Source organism: Mytilus californianus, unplaced genomic scaffold, assembly GCF_021869535.1.
Source record: "Mytilus californianus isolate M0D057914Y unplaced genomic scaffold, xbMytCali1.0.p SCAF_2, whole genome shotgun sequence".
Lineage (NCBI taxonomy): Eukaryota > Metazoa > Mollusca > Bivalvia > Mytilida > Mytilidae > Mytilus > Mytilus californianus.
In genome coordinates this window covers 51,487,361-51,504,585 of record NW_026262668.1, presented here as the reverse complement: position 1 = coordinate 51,504,585, position 17,225 = coordinate 51,487,361, and the positions used below count along the sequence as shown (strand labels likewise).

Here is a 17,225-nt window from a genome sequence, read left to right as displayed (position 1 = left end):
TTTTAGCTAATTAAATGCCTTCAGAGGTAGAAATTGTGGAGTTAGTCAGTATTTAGGATAAATGTATGACAATTTTGTCATACAGCTGGAATAGGGTAGTCTTATACGAGTTGTGACTAGAATAAAGATAATAGAAGAACGTACACTCATTATCTTAGCTGTTGTTGGAAGCTGCTTTCGGTGGTGTATACATAGAGGCAATTTTGGAAATACCTTAGGTGCTAGAGAATGGCGCGAGAATAGGTATATATGTTGCGTATACATTTTTATTGTAAACCTTAATTGGTTCACCATGGGTATGTTGTCCACATGGCTATGGATATTGTTTTGGGGATTATTGGAATCCAAGGCATGATTTATGATATAATAGCACAATTGTTTTATATATGATATTGTATAATTCTTGATATAATTTAATAAACAAACAATCAGTTTGTATGGATTCCATTATCGAAATGTGTATAATATATATGTTTATAATAATACCATGGGCATATTAATAGTGCTTTCGGTGACATATATATTTACGTATTGGGGCACCCGATCTTTGGTGCAGTGCACGTGTATAAGGACTTTTATAGACTCTTGGTGAGTCAGGACTTTATAAGAAGAATTGGCTTCTTTTGATTTATTCCAGTGTCTGACAAAATATCGGAGGTTAAACTGAAATTATTTCAGTGTGTTGATAGCTGGCTACAGTGGAAAAAAATGGAAATGTATATTGGCTTTTTGCCGATTATTTGAAACATAAACGATACTTATAACCACATGCAATTACCGTTCAGTTTTGGAACTGCCACCTTGGATTTTGATGTTTTATATATAGATGTTATAGATGATCTATACCTTAAATGGATGCCATAGATACTTTACCTACCTGGAACCTTGACAAGATGTGTGTTTGGATGCTTGAACTTTATTTCTTCCATGATGATGTCCTGTGAGATGTATTTGTGACTGAACTTTTAATTTATAATCTTGAATTGATTATTAAGTGACAGTAACAGTAAATTCATTGTTTTATTGATTAACTAATATGTATTGTATTTAGGTAAGTATATCTCACCGATCTTTGGACTAATGTGTGGGCACATTAGATCTTAAGTGAGGGAGAGTGTGACGGTGGTCACTTTGTTTACTTGTTACGTTTATTATATTGGGGAAATTGGTTAAAGTTAGCATTATTTATAGTTCCACAAATATTTGTCCCGAGACCGGCCACGTAAATTCTCATCGGGTTACTTCCTGTTCTTGCACGTGCCTGATGTCCCGACCGGGCTCGTTGTCCCTAGGAACTATACATATGACGTCACTCACCGGGTCTTTGGGCAGTCTACGAGAGGATTTGAAATGAGCAGACGCTCATACTTTGGCTCGTACATTTTAGACAACATGTAGACTAGCTACCACCGTACTTTTGTATCTTTTTATATGTCATTATTGTATGACTTATATATTTCAACCATGTATTTATTCAAATAAACATTCTGTTTATATCGTAGTTTGTCCAATATCCCAGAACTTGGGTTAGACAACGGGAAGACAGCGAAGCCAGAAGGAAACTCCACTCCCGTTACACATTATTAGGTTTGTTTCTTATATATATACTCTAAGCAGTAGGTCAACTATATGTGGTAATGGAATTATTTTAAGATGTGCAAGTCAGTTTTGCAGGTTTCATCTGACATTGACCTCATTTTCATGCTTCATTGATCAATGTTAAGTTTTTGAATTTTGGTTATTTTCAAATACTCAATAATTAGCAATGGGTCAACTTTATTTGGTGTATGGAAGGATTGCAAGGTGTATAAGACTGTATCTTGTCTATATCATCAGACTGTCCTTGACCTCATTTTCATGGTTAATTGGTCTAGGTTTAGTTTTATACTGATTAAGTCTGTTTCTTAGCTACTATATTAAGCAATAGGTCAAATGTATTAGGTGCACAAGAATAATTGTAAGGCATACATGTCTGTCTGGCATGTATTTTCTGACCTATAACTCATTTATATGGTTCATTAGTCAATGTTTAGATTTCATGGTGTGGTCTATTTCTTGGGTACTATAAGCAATAGGTCAACAATATTTGGTGTAATTGGAATGATTGTAAGGTGTACATGACTGTCTGGTAGGGTTTATCTGACCTTGACCTCATTGTCAATTTTTTTTTATCAATGGGTTCACGTAAATGCAGATACACTATTGTATTAGTTTTATTTCAAATTTTTATTCTATTTCAAGACGTTGTGGTTTTTGAAAATGTACGTCGCTTGCTATTTTTTTCTCAATGTTTTATGTGTCATTGGTGAGATCATAAGTCTATACTACGTTTTAAAAGGGCGATGCTGTAGTATAATAATGTAAGGGCTAAATTGACATTGAAGAGAAAAATGTCCAGTGCCGTTGCGAATAAGGGAGAAGAAAAACCGCTGGACTGTTCGACAAGAGATGCGATTGCTGATGGATTGGTTGATTTGTTGAAGCCATCGGTTGAAGAAGTTGATAGTCGTGTGAAAACTGTCAGGTGATTTATATAGACCATAAATTCACTTTTAAGTGGGCGTTTCGACTAGTTTCTGCAGAGTATCTTTAAATAAACAGGCCTGTCATAATATATGTATATAATGTATCTGCAGTTTGGGCCTATACAGTTTATCTCTTAATCTTAATAAGACGTTGGAGCAATCTTTTCTTTATATTGCATGTCAAAAGTATTGAGAAAATTCTAACTGACTCTTTCAAAAGTCCTTGTTGCACAGGGGCTTGTTTAGTGGGTCAGATGTCTGAGATGAGGTTTTACCATGTTTACTGTCAATGGCGGTCGCTATCCTATATAAAATACAATAAAGGATAGTGACCGTCATAACATTTAATCCTACTATCATTTTTGTTTCATATTTTTATGCAAACTTGAGACATACACCTTATTGCTATTCCTGCTTGACCCGAGAAACTGTCCCGCTTGAACTTTTGATGTCATACAACAATCACTTTTCCATTGTGGCGTCAGATATTTTCTATTATGACGTCAAAATTGTACGGGAACTTTTGTGATGTCCAGTAATGGCGGACAAATAGCGATAAGGTGTATTAAAGTTGAGAATCAAAATATAGAAAAACATTCAGCACTATTTTTATCAGAAACAAACTGTTCAATTAACATGAATAAGTTAAAAAATTTAATGTGAGATTATCGATCACAATAAATATATGTAAAAAAATGTTGTTAGACTGAAAGTGCACTGTTCTGAGACCATCCCTTGTAAGACTGTTCTTTTTAGTTCTCTGGTCAATTGTTTCTTATTTGTATATAATTATATGTGCGAAAACATATCCATCCTCATTCAGATGGTAAGTCAAATATATAAAGATGAAAACAGGGGTCTCACTAATTAGCGACAAGAAGTGACAAGAAGAATAATTAAGCGAAAAGAAGACTAATTTAACGACAAGAAAACAATTTTAGTATAAAAAAATCTAAATAATAATAATTTCAAATAAATAGATATAGAAACATACATGTACATTACCATGTGTTGTTTTTTTTAATATACATGTATTTTCATTATTTCATAATACTGATAAAAAAATTAAACTTTTGTTCAAGAAAAGAAGTTTTTATCAAGGATATGTTTATGATATCACATTTACAGTTTACAGTATAGTGTATAATAGATAAATGAATAAATATTTATGTAGACATGGTAGAGTCTGCATGATCATGATGATTGATATATCAAGGTTCAAACCAAATTATAAGATAATTTACTTGATTTGTTTCAGACTCAAAAGGTCCATACATATATCAAAATATTTACATTCTTAATTAAAGTTAAAAATTATAAGATATGCATGAGTGTTTGAAAAAGGGGAGGGGGAGAGTAATTTCTTTTTCTTATCCTATTCTTTAATTTATTAGGCAAAATAAAAAAGTTTTTTTCTTCTTTAAAAAACATGACAAGACTCTAGTGCTTCTAGTTACTAAATACAACAAAATTTTAAACTTTATAAAACAAGTAATCAACTGTAATTAATTGACTTTTTCTATAAATTTATTTCTATATTTCTACAATATGACAATTCTATAATCTTAATAGTATATCAACTTTCTTATCGCTAAAGGTGTCTTCTTGTGGATATTTTTGTCTTCTTGTTGCTTCTTGTCGCTATTTAGTGAGACTGGAAAACAGTATTTAATAAATATTTAGGTGAGATAGGTGGTATTTTAATGTGTTCATTGGTGTTAGGTGGTGAAAAGTACTACAGAGAAAAGAACCGTATATCAGATTTTTTTGCGTGTGTTTAATTTTTGCTTTGCGGCAGCTAAAGAAACGCGAAAATTTGACCCCACATAAATTTCCCTGCATATTCCAAGATTTATCTTTGTTTGAAAGTTTCATACATTAAACTATTTATTATGGAGTTTTTAATATTGTTCGAAAGATCACAAGAATGAGCATACTTAATTAAGATCTCTGTTTTCATAATAATTAAATTGACTATATATATATTATAAACTTGTTCATTTTTGTATTTTATAAATACATATATGTGATAAATCATGGTCAGTACATGTAGTTATATTGATTGATTCATGAATTATTTAGATATAAGAAGATGTGGTATGAGTGCTAATGAGACAACTCTCCACCCAAGTCAAAATTTATAAAAGTAAACCATTATAGGTCACAGTACGGTCTTCAACACGGAGCCTTGGCTCACACCGAACAGTAAGCTATAAAGGGCCCCAAAAAATTACTAGTGTAAAACCATTCAAAAGGGAAAACCAACGGTCTAATCTATATAAAAAACGAGAAACGAGAAACACTTATAAACCACATCAACAAACGACAACTACTGAACATCAGATTCCTGACTTAGGACAGGTGCAAACAAATGCAGCGGGGTTTAAACGTTTTAATGGTACCAAACCTTCACCCTTTTTCTGAAACAATAGTGTAACATCACAACATAGAAAGACACACTATAAAATATCAACTGAAATATTTGTTTGTTTCAGAGAGAGCCAGATTGAACTGAGACAGCAGATTGATCTAGTGGCTGAAGGTACAATGTTTTTCATGCAGCTTCATCACTTAAACAAATACCCTACTGTCATAACTGTGTGTTCAAATTCCTCCAAAAAAGTGTTTGGTTGAGATTTGGAATAGCTGAGGGTCTGGATGGGGTTCTCCATTTCTGTATTCTTTAAATTTTTCAGCCATTTTTCTCTGTTCTTTATGATTTTTGCCCATTATTCTCTATTCTTTATATTTTAGCACTTCATTTTTCTCTATTCTTTATATTTTTTGCCCATTATTCTCTTTTCTGTAAACCCCAATCCACACCCTCATAGCTTTGTCATAGATAATCACAGATATGTTCCACTTGTCAAATCCTCAATCCTGTCCTTTTTTCCTCAATTTTTACATCATCAATTGTGACTTATCACCAAATTTTTACTTGCAATGAGTAACATGAGAGATGCTACTAGCTACTACCCTTCTGCAGCACCATGTTCAAACCTAGTTTAGTTCATGATGCTTTTGCTTTAGTTTTCAGTGTTGAATAGATTTCTTTTATATTTTTAATGTCTGTGTTGTTTCTTATCTATCAGAAATAGTTTTGTCTATAGTTCAGCTGTTGGTCCTGGAAAACTTTATGTTAATTTGTGTGAAATATATTTTGACCAAAATCTATGTGTGAAATGGCCATTTAAGGTCAAATTTGTAAATTTCAACTTGTTTATAAGGTCCAAGTGACATCACAACTTGTCAAGTGACTTTTCTGCATTAAAGTTTCAAGATTAAGCAACTGATTCATTTATCAATTTATTTTTACTCCTCCTTAGACAAGGACATCACATACAATGCAGTTCAGACCATCAGCCAAGTTTTCATAAAAAATAAATTTACTATTTTTGCAAATCCAGGGGCCAAATACTGGCTCTTATCATAAATTGTTCCTTCTCCTTAGACAAGGACATCAAAATGCATTACAAATCATTGATAAGATTCTGACTTAGGACAGACAATGCTTTCCCTAAAGGGTTTAGTCATAGTATTATTTAGATTGGTAATGACTACTTTAAACTATTTATGATAAGCAGTTACAATGTTTTTTTATTAAAATTTTATATAAAAAATACTTTTTAGTAATGTGATTTTGCTTGAAGAAATATAGATAATTCAATCTCATTCACTTTTTTAGTTTAAAATATGTTTATTCTAAAAATTCCGCTCAAGCTGGTGCTAGGGGCTGTCTTAAACTTGTAGTGAGGTGAAAGTTTTCTTGCTCCGTTTTGAAGGCAGCGCTGTGACTTTGAGATGAAGAACAGTGCTGTTCCTTTGCTTTTCGTGTTTTTTTTTTGCTGTGCATGTACTGATTTTGTGTCATGTATGGATACCCTTAATCTTTTTTTTTTCTATTATTTTCAGATTTAAAGAAAATAGCCGAGCTTCAAGGAATTCCAATAGATCTCGAACCCTATGTGAAAAAACTCAACAATTCCAGAAGAAGAGTCATGTTAGTGAATAATATATTACAGAATTCACAGGTATCACACTTAATTATATTGAATAGCAGTTATGTTAGTGAATAATATATTACAGAATTCACAGGTATCACACTTAATTATATTGAATAGCAGTTAAACTGTTATGTTAGTGAATAATATATTACAGAATTCACAGGTATCACACTTAATTATATTGAATAGCATCACTTCCAAATGTGTGTGAACTTAAAAAGAAATTTGCTGTATGAATTTCTCTATTAAAGATACCTTCTAGATCTATGCTTGTCAAAATAAATTGAATATTCATATCGTTTTGTTTTTCACCTGCCATTTAGAGACTTAATGTTTTTTCTCAAGAAATTTAAGTCAATTTATTTAAAATAATATGCTCCCTCCCCAATAGATGATTGGATAGTGTCTCATTATGGTACATAAGGTAATTAATATTAAAAATCTTTCTTGCTGTAATTTATTAGGGTCTTGATTGAGGGGTATTCATATCTGTATTTTATATTAAAAATCTTTCTTGCTGTAATTTATTAAGGTTTTGATTGAGGGGTCTTCATATCTGTAATTGATATTAAAAATCCTTCTTGCTGTAATTTATTAGGGTCTTGATTGAGGGGTTTTCATATCTGTATTCTTTATAAAAATCAATTTTCAAGGCTATTTTTCTGTATTCTTTGTTTTTTTTTTGTGTGTGTCCATTATTCTCTTTTCTTTGTACCCATATTTTAGCAACCCCATTGCATTCTCTGGTCTTTAGTTCATTGCTCATTTTTTCTCAAATTTTTTCTAGACCCTCATTTATAAGGTAATTGATGGTTATCGAAGGTTATGATTGATTTGAGATCCTATCATTAGTTACCATCAGAAAAGTGAGAACACACTGAAAATCAGTACTGCCTCAGGGGTCTTGTGGTAGCATGTTCGCCTCGACCGGGTCAAACCAAAGACTTTAAAATTGGTATTTGCTGCTTTTCAGCTTAGCATGTGGGATTAAGGAGTAAGAGCAAAGACTGGTTGGCTCAGCGTCAGAATAATGTGTCCTGGTAAGGTGATATGTCTTCCTGCAGACTGTTACCTTGTGAACTAGCATGTTAAAAATCCGTCTCAGCGTGTCCGTCTAGTACAAAGCAGGGTTAATATTTATATTACATTAACATGTTCTAGTCCTGAATATGCATATTAATTTGCCGCTGGACATTAAGCAGCCTTCCATCATCATCATCTGAAAATCAGTCCTGATTGAATCACCAACAATGACCTGTATTCATTGTATAATTGCACCTACAAAAGAGTATACAGTGTTGTATCCAAAAGTTTGTGGTCTACTGGATGTTGTGATTTTCTTGACAGTAGTACTGACTGCTACTGCCTTTAGAAATTGTACATAAGTATGAAAAAAAAACCATTTATCTCATGCAAATAAAATAACTCTGTTTAGCAGATTTTTAGGCATTTCAATTTTACATAGAACATGGGTAAAATTATTTTTACAGAGAAATAAAAAAATTTAAAGTGTGGTGGGAGAAAATTAAAGTCCCTAGGATGAGTAAAAATTGTTATACTATATGCTAGTATTTTTATGTAACTAAAGTTTTATACATTTTTTGTGGTTTCAGGATCGTCTAAACAAACTGTATTCGAATGTTTCTAAAGAGACAGCAAAACAGAAAGCATTAGTTGATCCACAGACCAAATGAACAAGGACGACAGAAGTGATGCAAACAATGATCAGATGAAATTCTATGGATATGTCAGTTGTTATAGTTGAATTTTAGAGGCCATGTTCAAGCTTTATAAATATGTCTGTATTTGAGGGGACTTAAGGGGAGATAATTTGAAAATTTTTATACAGAGGTTTATTTCGCAAGCTTTGTGCATTAAATGGATATTTGAACACTGCCATTCATAAGCAGTTATATGCTGTAAAGAGTGGCCACTAAGACAATTTTACTGGCATTATTTTTAAATAATTATACATTTTGTTTGTAAATTAGTTCATAAATTATGTAATTGTACTAAAGCTCTCTGGCAAAGATGACTCAGACATTTTTGGCTGTTTTCATTCGCCCATTTTGATTTTAAAGTACTCAACTTTTTTACCCTAATCAAGATTACTGTGGATTCATTTATTTCCTTAAATACCAATTTTCGTAGATTGAGAAAAACTTGTCATTTTGTGGATATTTGGTTTCATGTCTTTGTTAAAGTCTGTACAAAAGCCTTTAGAAAATATGTACTTCGTTGAACTTTTAAATTCTTGGTTTACCCAGACCCACGAAATCCACAAAAATGTGTATCCCACAAATAATGAATCCACAGTATTCTAGTAGCAAATGTTAAGGAATTATACTTTTTCATTATGTTATGTGAATACCAATAATAGTGCTTGAAATAAGTTGTTGAAGTATTTATGATTTCAAATTGGTTTTTAAGTATTTATGTTTGAATTGAGAATACTCATATTAATGATTTTGAAAATTGCATGTTGGAACAAATTTATCATTTTATTTAGGAAAATATATACAATTGATTGGTAGAAGTTGACCTCTAGGTGTTTTTTTTGTAATCCTGTGTTGTTAGGTTGCTGTTGACATTAACCACACACTTCCTTTTGTTTATAAAAAGTCTTTCTGACCATTTGCATACCTTCCCTTCTGGACAGCAAAATAATTCATTTTGCCATATTTTTTTTTACAATACAATTTAAAGTGATTGAATTGAATGATTTGCAGGAATTTATATTGTTTTGCCATCTGAAAGTGCAAAATTTCAGATAACAAGTAAGAGTTAGTATATGAGGAACTGGATGGGGATCCATCTTTTGTTTATTATTTAATTTTTTAAACCATTTTTCTATATTCTTTATTTATTTTGCCTATTATTCTCTATTCTTTATATTTTAGCACTCCATTATTCTCTATTCTTTTTTTTTGCCCTTTATTCTGCACATTTTGGCCATTATTCTGCACATTTTGGCCACTATTCTCTTCTGTAAACTTTCCAGACCCTCATATATTTGAATCATTAAAACATGCAATTACATTTTTTCTTTTGATTCATTTTATCATGATACTCAAATACTTAACCTCACTCCATGAATGAATTAATAGAAGTAGGAAATTTGTTCCAAATTACAAACAATCTAATAAAGATTAGTTTTTTTGCACTGAATTAGCCATATTCCAAAATTTTATCCCAGAATCATGACTTTGACTCGCACATTGAATTGATTTATGTTGTTTCCCGTAATGGAGGGCCTCAATGAGAATGAAGATAAAAAGCAAAAAGAAAATTGATTTGAAACTTATTTTCAATTGTTTTTTTGTGACTAATGGCAACATAACTAATAATTTCAACACAAGTTTGACATGTAAGAATTTATTTGGTTATGCCAACCTGAAAATACTTCCTTGGAATGAGAGAAAGAAAATTTTTGAACATGCTGAAATTGGATTTAAACAGAAAACGCCAAATTTGAAGAAATGAGGAAAAGTTGGGTCTGGAACTGCAGTTTGAAATTTTATGCTTATACAAGGCCATTCCAAATTAATTATTTGTTTGTTAATTTTTGGTGATTTCTTTTTAATAGAATTGAATTCTGTTTGCTTCTTATTTGTACTATCTTCACTAATTTTTAATAAACTTTGGTAATAAAAGGTATTCTTTACTTCAAATTTAAAAAAGATGTTTTTAAAATACTTCATTTTCTCAACATATTTTAAGCATCTCATCAAGTACATTTGTTTATTAATTGAGAATAAAAACCCTGAAAAATATCACTTGGTCCCCCCTGTTGAGTAGAAAAAATCTGAATAACAAAAACATATTTGGTGTGACCCTATTGGAATGACCAAAAAAGGCAGTATGTCAAGACAGACTATTTATTGCAAACCAAATGAAACTTTTCCACAGATTCATCTATTGGTCAATCTATTTAAACTTTTGTCAGTTTTATTGTCCCATTGAATAAATACAAAATCAGTGAGTGATGGATTTCTCTTAGAAGAAATTTAAAGGTCCCAGTGAATAAACTACACAGAGAAATATAGCTATTTTATCCTGCAATTGGGTGTCATACATTTACAGCCCAACAGATATTGCTTTAGAGCTCCCCCCACTGCCGGACTACGTTTGTGTATTGCTGTTGACGGGTGTTGTATGCATGACCTCAGAATGTGTATTGCAGTCGCATTCCAATGACGTACTGCTTGACCTGATGCGAACTATAGATTAATTTACGTTCTGTTTGTTTTCAAGCATTTCTTTAGAGCAATATGAATTCAACCCATTTTCTGCTAACAGACAAACAGGAACAGCAGGATAAACTCCATTTTCTACGGCACCAAACATCGAGTTCAAAACTTGAATGTGTACATTTGTAACACACAAAATCAACCATGCAACAATGTCAATTTCAGCATGTTCAGTGAATGTCAAGTTCAGTTCAAAATTCTGAAGCATAGGACAAACCATACACTTTTGTTTTATATCGAACAATGTTTTGTTATTTATTTTTACTGTTGAAATTAGTTGTTATGTTATAATGAATAATTATTTACTTTGAGTGATGTATTATTGTTGACCATTCGAGATTCTTTTCTGCGAAACCCATCTTCAGCTGAATGTGTGATTTTAATATTACTACACGGGCCTCACAGGATTTTAAATTAAAAATAAATACAATAAATGTGAGTTTTTCTGTCTTTCAAAGCAAAAACCAATATACAAAATAAATTGCAGGATAAAGACAATAACTGTTTAGTGTCTTTAAATATCAGCTGTATTTGTACTCGTCCCAAAACAGGAGTAATAGCTTGCTGAAGCTCGCATTACACCTGTTTCTCAGCCTCGTACAGATACAGCTGATATTTAAAGACACTAAACAGTTATTGTCTATGTATTTATTCAATGGGACAATAGAACAGACATAAGTTTAAACAGATTGACCAATAGGAGATGAATCTGTGGAAAAGTTTTCATTTGGTTTGCAATAATGACATATTATACAAGGTATTTCAACCTATAATTTTCTTTGGTTAATTTATTGTTATTGATATATTGTTAATTTGTTGTATATTTATCATATTATATTAATATTACATAGTATGATTTTCTAATTACATGTGCAATAAAAAATAAAATAAAAACCATTATCTTCAGTTTGTAATTTGAAAATACTATCTGAAATATATTTATAAGGTACCGAGTGTTCATTTATGGCATTTGATAAAAATTAAGTTTTTTTCTGACATCCTTATATTTATTCACATTGTGTGCGATTTTCATTTTCTTTTGGCGGAGTGGTAGTTCTGTTGTATTTGATATCATTTACCATTTATCAAGTTATTTCCATGTCAGGGTTTTCAGAGCTGTTCTTAAGGTAAAAGGGAACAGTAAATGGGCTATGTCAGATTTTGCTAAAATTTTGCATACAACTTTGGCTTGTTGAACTATAACTGAACATCGAAAAAAATAATGCATTTATCTCTTTTATGAAATATTACTGCCTGAATTCTTTCAAAACAGGTGACCATTGGTATAGAAAGCACATAAAATCGGCAAAAAACCTTCTTAAATTTGTCTTAAATCATCAAATCTCTCAATTTCTAATTCATAGATTTTTCTTAAACAAGAGTGCACATGCTGAAATGTCTCGCCTTCTTTACTAATCATTGATATTATGTTGATAGTCCTAAATTTAAGCTTTATTACAACTGTCACATAAACTTAACATTAACCAAGTAAACTAAACATTGACCAATGAACCATGAAAATGAGGTCAATGTCAGATGAACCATGCTAGGCAGGCATGTACAGCTAACAATTCTACCATACAACAAATATAGTTGACCTATTGCTTATAGTTTAAGAAAAACAGACCAAAACACAAAAATTTAACACTGAGCAATGAACCTTGAAAACGAGGTCAAGGTCGAATAAAACTTGCATGACTGACATATAGATCATAAAATATTTCCATACACCAAATATAGTTGAACTATTGCATATAGTATTAGAAAAAAAGACCAAAACTCAAAAACTTAACTTTTACCACTGAACCATGAAAATGAGGTCAAGGTCAGATGACACCTGCCCGCTAGACATGTACACCTTACAATCATTCCATACACCAAATATAGTAGACCTATTGCATACAGTATAAGAAAAACAGACCAAAACACAAAAACTTAACTATAACCACTGAACCATGAAAATGAGGTCAAGGTCAGATGACACCTGCCAGTTGGACATGTACACCTTACAGTCCTTCCATACACCGAATATTCTAGACCTATTGCTTATAGTATCTGAGATATGGACTTGACCACCAAAACTTAACCTTGTTCACTGATCCATGAAATGAGGTCGAGGTCAAGTGAAAACTGTCTGACGGGCATGAGGACCTTGCAAGGTACGCACATACCAAATATAGTTATCCTATTACTTATAAAAAGAGAGAATTTAACATTACAAAAAATCTTAACTTTTTTTTCAAGTAGTCACTGAACCATGAAAATGAGGTCAAGGACATTGGACATGTAACTGACGGAAACTTCGTAACATGAGGCATCCATATACAAAGTATGAAGCATCCAGATCTTCCACCCTCTAAAATATAAAGCTTTTAAGAAGTTAGCTAACGCCGCCGCTGCCGCCGGATCACTATCCCTATGTCGAGCTTTCTGCGGCAAAAGTCGCAGGCTCGACAAAAACTAAAATCCAAGAATTTAAGAACCCACAAACACGCAACTTTTGTTCAAACCACGAAAATTGGTATGGATGAATAAAAGTACTTTCACAGTAGTATGTTCATTGATTTCTGAAATTTGCATAGCTCTTGCTTTATTTATGATGTAATTGGAATGGAAATAATATCAGACAGGTGCTACCTGATGAGCTCCTGAAGGTTTTTGGTACATGTTTGTTTTACTTATGATCATACTTTTCAGTATTCAGATATTCAAATTTAAATTCAAACTTTTTTTTCAAGTAGTCACTGAACCATGAAAATGAGGTCAAGGACATTGGACATGTGACTGACGGAAACTTCGTAACATGAGGCATCCATATACAAAGTATGAAGCATCCAGATCTTCCACCTTCTAAAATATAAAGCTATTAGAAGTTAGCTAACGCCGCCGCTACCGCCGCAGGATCACTATCCCTATGTTGAGCTTTCTGCGACAAAAGTCGCAGGCTCGACAAAAACTATATGTTGTTGATACATGAATTTCTGTTTTAATGATATGAAATAATCATATGGCTACTGACTTTGTTTTTTGTCTACAAGTAATAATAAATTTGTTACCGGTACCTAGTTGTTAGTGAAAAACGTCAAAAATTGACGTCTTACGGCCTGCAAGGCGATGATGTTACAATTTTTTCTGGTATTTTTTCACATATAACACCACTTTGAATAATGTATGAAAATGTTCACCTTTTTTTGAAAGAATTCAATCAGTAATTTTTCAGATAATAAAAGAGATAAATGCATTTTTTTTTTTTTTTTTTCGATTTTCAGTTATAGTTCAACGAGCCAAGGTTGTATGCAAAACTATGCATTTTAATGAACAGGGAAATATTTGTGTAAGGTAATTTTTGCTTAGTTGACTGCTTTACATCCAGTTGCAAATATGGCATGCATATTCATGACAAACATTTTAATAATTTATCAAGCTTTAGGCATTTAAATACAGGTTGACCAGGAGGAAATAATTTTGACTGTCATTGAAAAAACCAGAATACAAGAACCTGATATTCATGTTTTTGCTAATACGCCTCCCAAGGGAGCACAATGGTGAAAGGATCGTTTTTGGTCTTTAGTGGGGTACTTATCATGCTTCCAAGAACATGGTAGAAAACTTCATTCTGTTGGGTTTTTTTCAGGATTTTTCCAAGAGGACAACATGATTTCCCACAGCATAAGATTTCCTGCAAATTTGAATATCTGAATACTGAAAAGTATGATCATAAGTAAAACAAACATGTACCAAAAACCTTCAGGAGCTCATCAGGTAGCACCTGTCTGATATTATTTCCATTCCAATTACATCATAAATAAAGCAAGAGCTATGCAAATTTCAGAAATCAATGAACATACTACTGTGAAAGTACTTTTATTCATCCATACCAATTTTCGTGGTTTGAACAAAAGTTGCGTGTTTGTGGGTTCTTAAATTCTTGGATTTTAGTTTTTGTCGAGCCTGCGACTTTTGCCGCAGAAAGCTCGACATAGGGATAGTGATCCGGCGGCGGCGGCGTTAGCTAACTTTTTAAAAGCTTTATATTTTAGAGGGTGGAAGATCTGGATGCTTCATACTTTGTATATGGATGCCTCATGTTACGAAGTTTCCGTCAGTTACATGTCCAATGTCCTTGACCTCATTTTCATGGTTCAGTGACTACTTGAAAAAAAAGTTAAGATTTTTTGTAATGTTAAATTCTCTCTTTTTATAAGTAATAGGATAACTATATTTGGTATGTGCGTACCTTGCAAGGTCCTCATGCCCGTCAGACAGTTTTCACTTGACCTCGACCTCATTTCATGGATCAGTGAACAAGGTTAAGTTTTGGTGGTCAAGTCCATATCTCAGATACTATAAGCAATAGGTCTAGAATATTCGGTGTATGGAAGGACTGTAAGGTGTACATGTCCAACTGGCAGGTGTCATCTGACCTTGACCTCATTTTCATGGTTCAGTGGTTATAGTTAAGTTTTTGTGTTTTGGTCTGTTTTTCTTATACTGTATGCAATAGGTCTACTATATTTGGTGTATGGAATGATTGTAAGGTGTACATGTCTAGCTGGCAGGTGTCATCTGACCTTGACCTCATTTTCATGGTTCAGTGGTCAAAGATAAGTTTTTGAGTTGTGGTCTTTTTTTCTAATACTACATGTATATGCAATAGTTCAACTATATTTGGTGTATGGAAATATTTTATGATCTATATGTCAGTCATGCAAGTTTTATTTGACCTTGACCTCATTTTCAAGGTTCATTGCTCAGTGTTCAGTTTTTGTGTTTTGGTCTGTTTTTCTTAAACTATAAGCAATAGGTCAACTATATTTGTTGTATGGAAGAATTGTTAGCTGTACATGCCTGCCTAGCATGGTTCATCTGACCTTGACCTCATTTTCATGGTTCATTGGTCAATGTTTAGTTTACTTGGTTAATGTTAAGTTTATGTGACAGTTGTAATAAAGCTTTATATTTAGGACTATCAACATAATATCAATGATTAGTAAAGAAGGAGAGACATTATAGCGTTTGCACTCTTGTCTAAAAAAATCGAGTGAAAAATTTGAAGCTATATAAAGAAACGAAGATTCTTGAAAATAATCATATTTTGTTTTATAATGATTTGAGGGACATTGTAAAATAAGGTATTCATTTTCACTGACTTGTTTGTCTTTCATTACTGAAAATATTCATCAAATTTTAAATAAAATAATTGCTTTCGGAAATATGCTGATTCATTTATGCTTACAAATTGTCTCGATTGACGGAAATTGCAAAGTAAACATTTTAATTGTTGCACATGTGTAATCAAAAGTGATGACATTTATTAACCCAAGATCGAATGATCAACAGATTAAGGATCAAAGATGTTAATTGGGCCATTAACATGTCACTTTAAGAAAACAGTTACTTAAAAAAGTGCTACAAATGTACTTTGAATTGTAGAATTAAGTCTTATAAAATAAAAAAATCAAGCCCAATATGATATTTTTTTGTATGAGAATTATGAAGAGATAAAATGAACGCTTCTGGAAGTCTGACTTTCATCGATCAAAACTAATTTGTCATGAGAACTAAAAGGTTAAAAGTCGTACAGTTTAGTATTTTTAGAGATTAAATGAGTATAATACTGTCTTAAGTTGTATATTTGATGTATTGGGATCTTTCCGTGTCTTGATTTGGACAACAGTTGTTATATTTCGTTGGACACTTAAATTATTGGAGAAAGCCATCCACGAAAACCATGAAAATTGGTATCCTACGAATAAAAGTACTTTCACAGTATTTTACTCTGAAAGGTCTATCATTCATGTAGGAGGAAGAGTGTATGTTTTTGTTATAAACATGGAGATATGAGAATTTCATTATTTTCAAGACAAAGTATCAAAGCCTTGTTCTAGACCATCTGTAATTATTGTGTTGCCTTAGACACTTTAAGCTTACTTGACACATAAGGATCACTTCGGTTGTCTAAATTGTGGACTATGTCACACTTTGTGAACCAGCACTCCATAAAAACAGCTTGACCTGCTATTCTAATATTTGAGTTATTTATGTGGTTGCCTATACCAAATTATGGGAGCTATTAGCCATTACTGTGTGAACCTGTTTGTTAATCAGCAACTCATTGAAAATGGCTTGACAGAATTCAGTGTCTCTCTACAGGACTAAGAGTTGTGCACCTGCTATTTCAATTTTGAATTTGAGTTATTTTTTGGGGGTTTCCCATACCAAAACATGAATGTTATCATCATATTCATACAATCAAAATCCTTATGGGACTGGCTTGATCTTTTTCAAACCTTATCCCTACTTTTAAGAACAACAAAATTATAGTCCACTGATCACAACATGTTATACATCCAAGTACCGGCCAGCATACATTTCAAGAAGTTAATCAATGAAATAACGTGGCAGGAGCTCGACTCCAATCTTAGTTGATAAGGATTGTCAGTTTT

At 32.3% G+C, this 17,225-nt stretch overlaps 1 protein-coding gene across 1 annotated transcript; it reads left to right on the top strand.

Annotated features, from left to right (window-relative positions):
• The first annotated feature begins 2,342 nt into the window (after window positions 1–2,342).
• Window positions 2,343–10,833, top strand: LOC127729972 (SNARE-associated protein Snapin-like). The gene is made up of 4 exons (XM_052237973.1): window positions 2,343–2,524; window positions 5,021–5,067; window positions 6,438–6,556; window positions 8,143–10,833. The coding sequence occupies exons 1-4, from the start codon at window positions 2,391–2,393 to the stop codon at window positions 8,221–8,223; spliced, it is 381 nt and encodes a 126-aa protein (XP_052093933.1). The 5' UTR covers window positions 2,343–2,390; the 3' UTR covers window positions 8,224–10,833.
• Window positions 10,834–17,225: the final 6,392 nt, after the last annotated feature.

Coding starts and splice junctions, on each gene's coding strand:
- LOC127729972 (XM_052237973.1), top strand. CDS start 2,391: ATGTCCAGTGCCGTTGCGAATAAGGGAGAAGAAAAACCGCTGGACTGT. Junction 2,525..5,020: donor AGTCGTGTGAAAACTGTCAG/GTGATTTATATA, acceptor TGTTTGTTTCAG/AGAGAGCCAGATTGAACTGA. Junction 5,068..6,437: donor GATTGATCTAGTGGCTGAAG/GTACAATGTTTT, acceptor TATTATTTTCAG/ATTTAAAGAAAATAGCCGAG.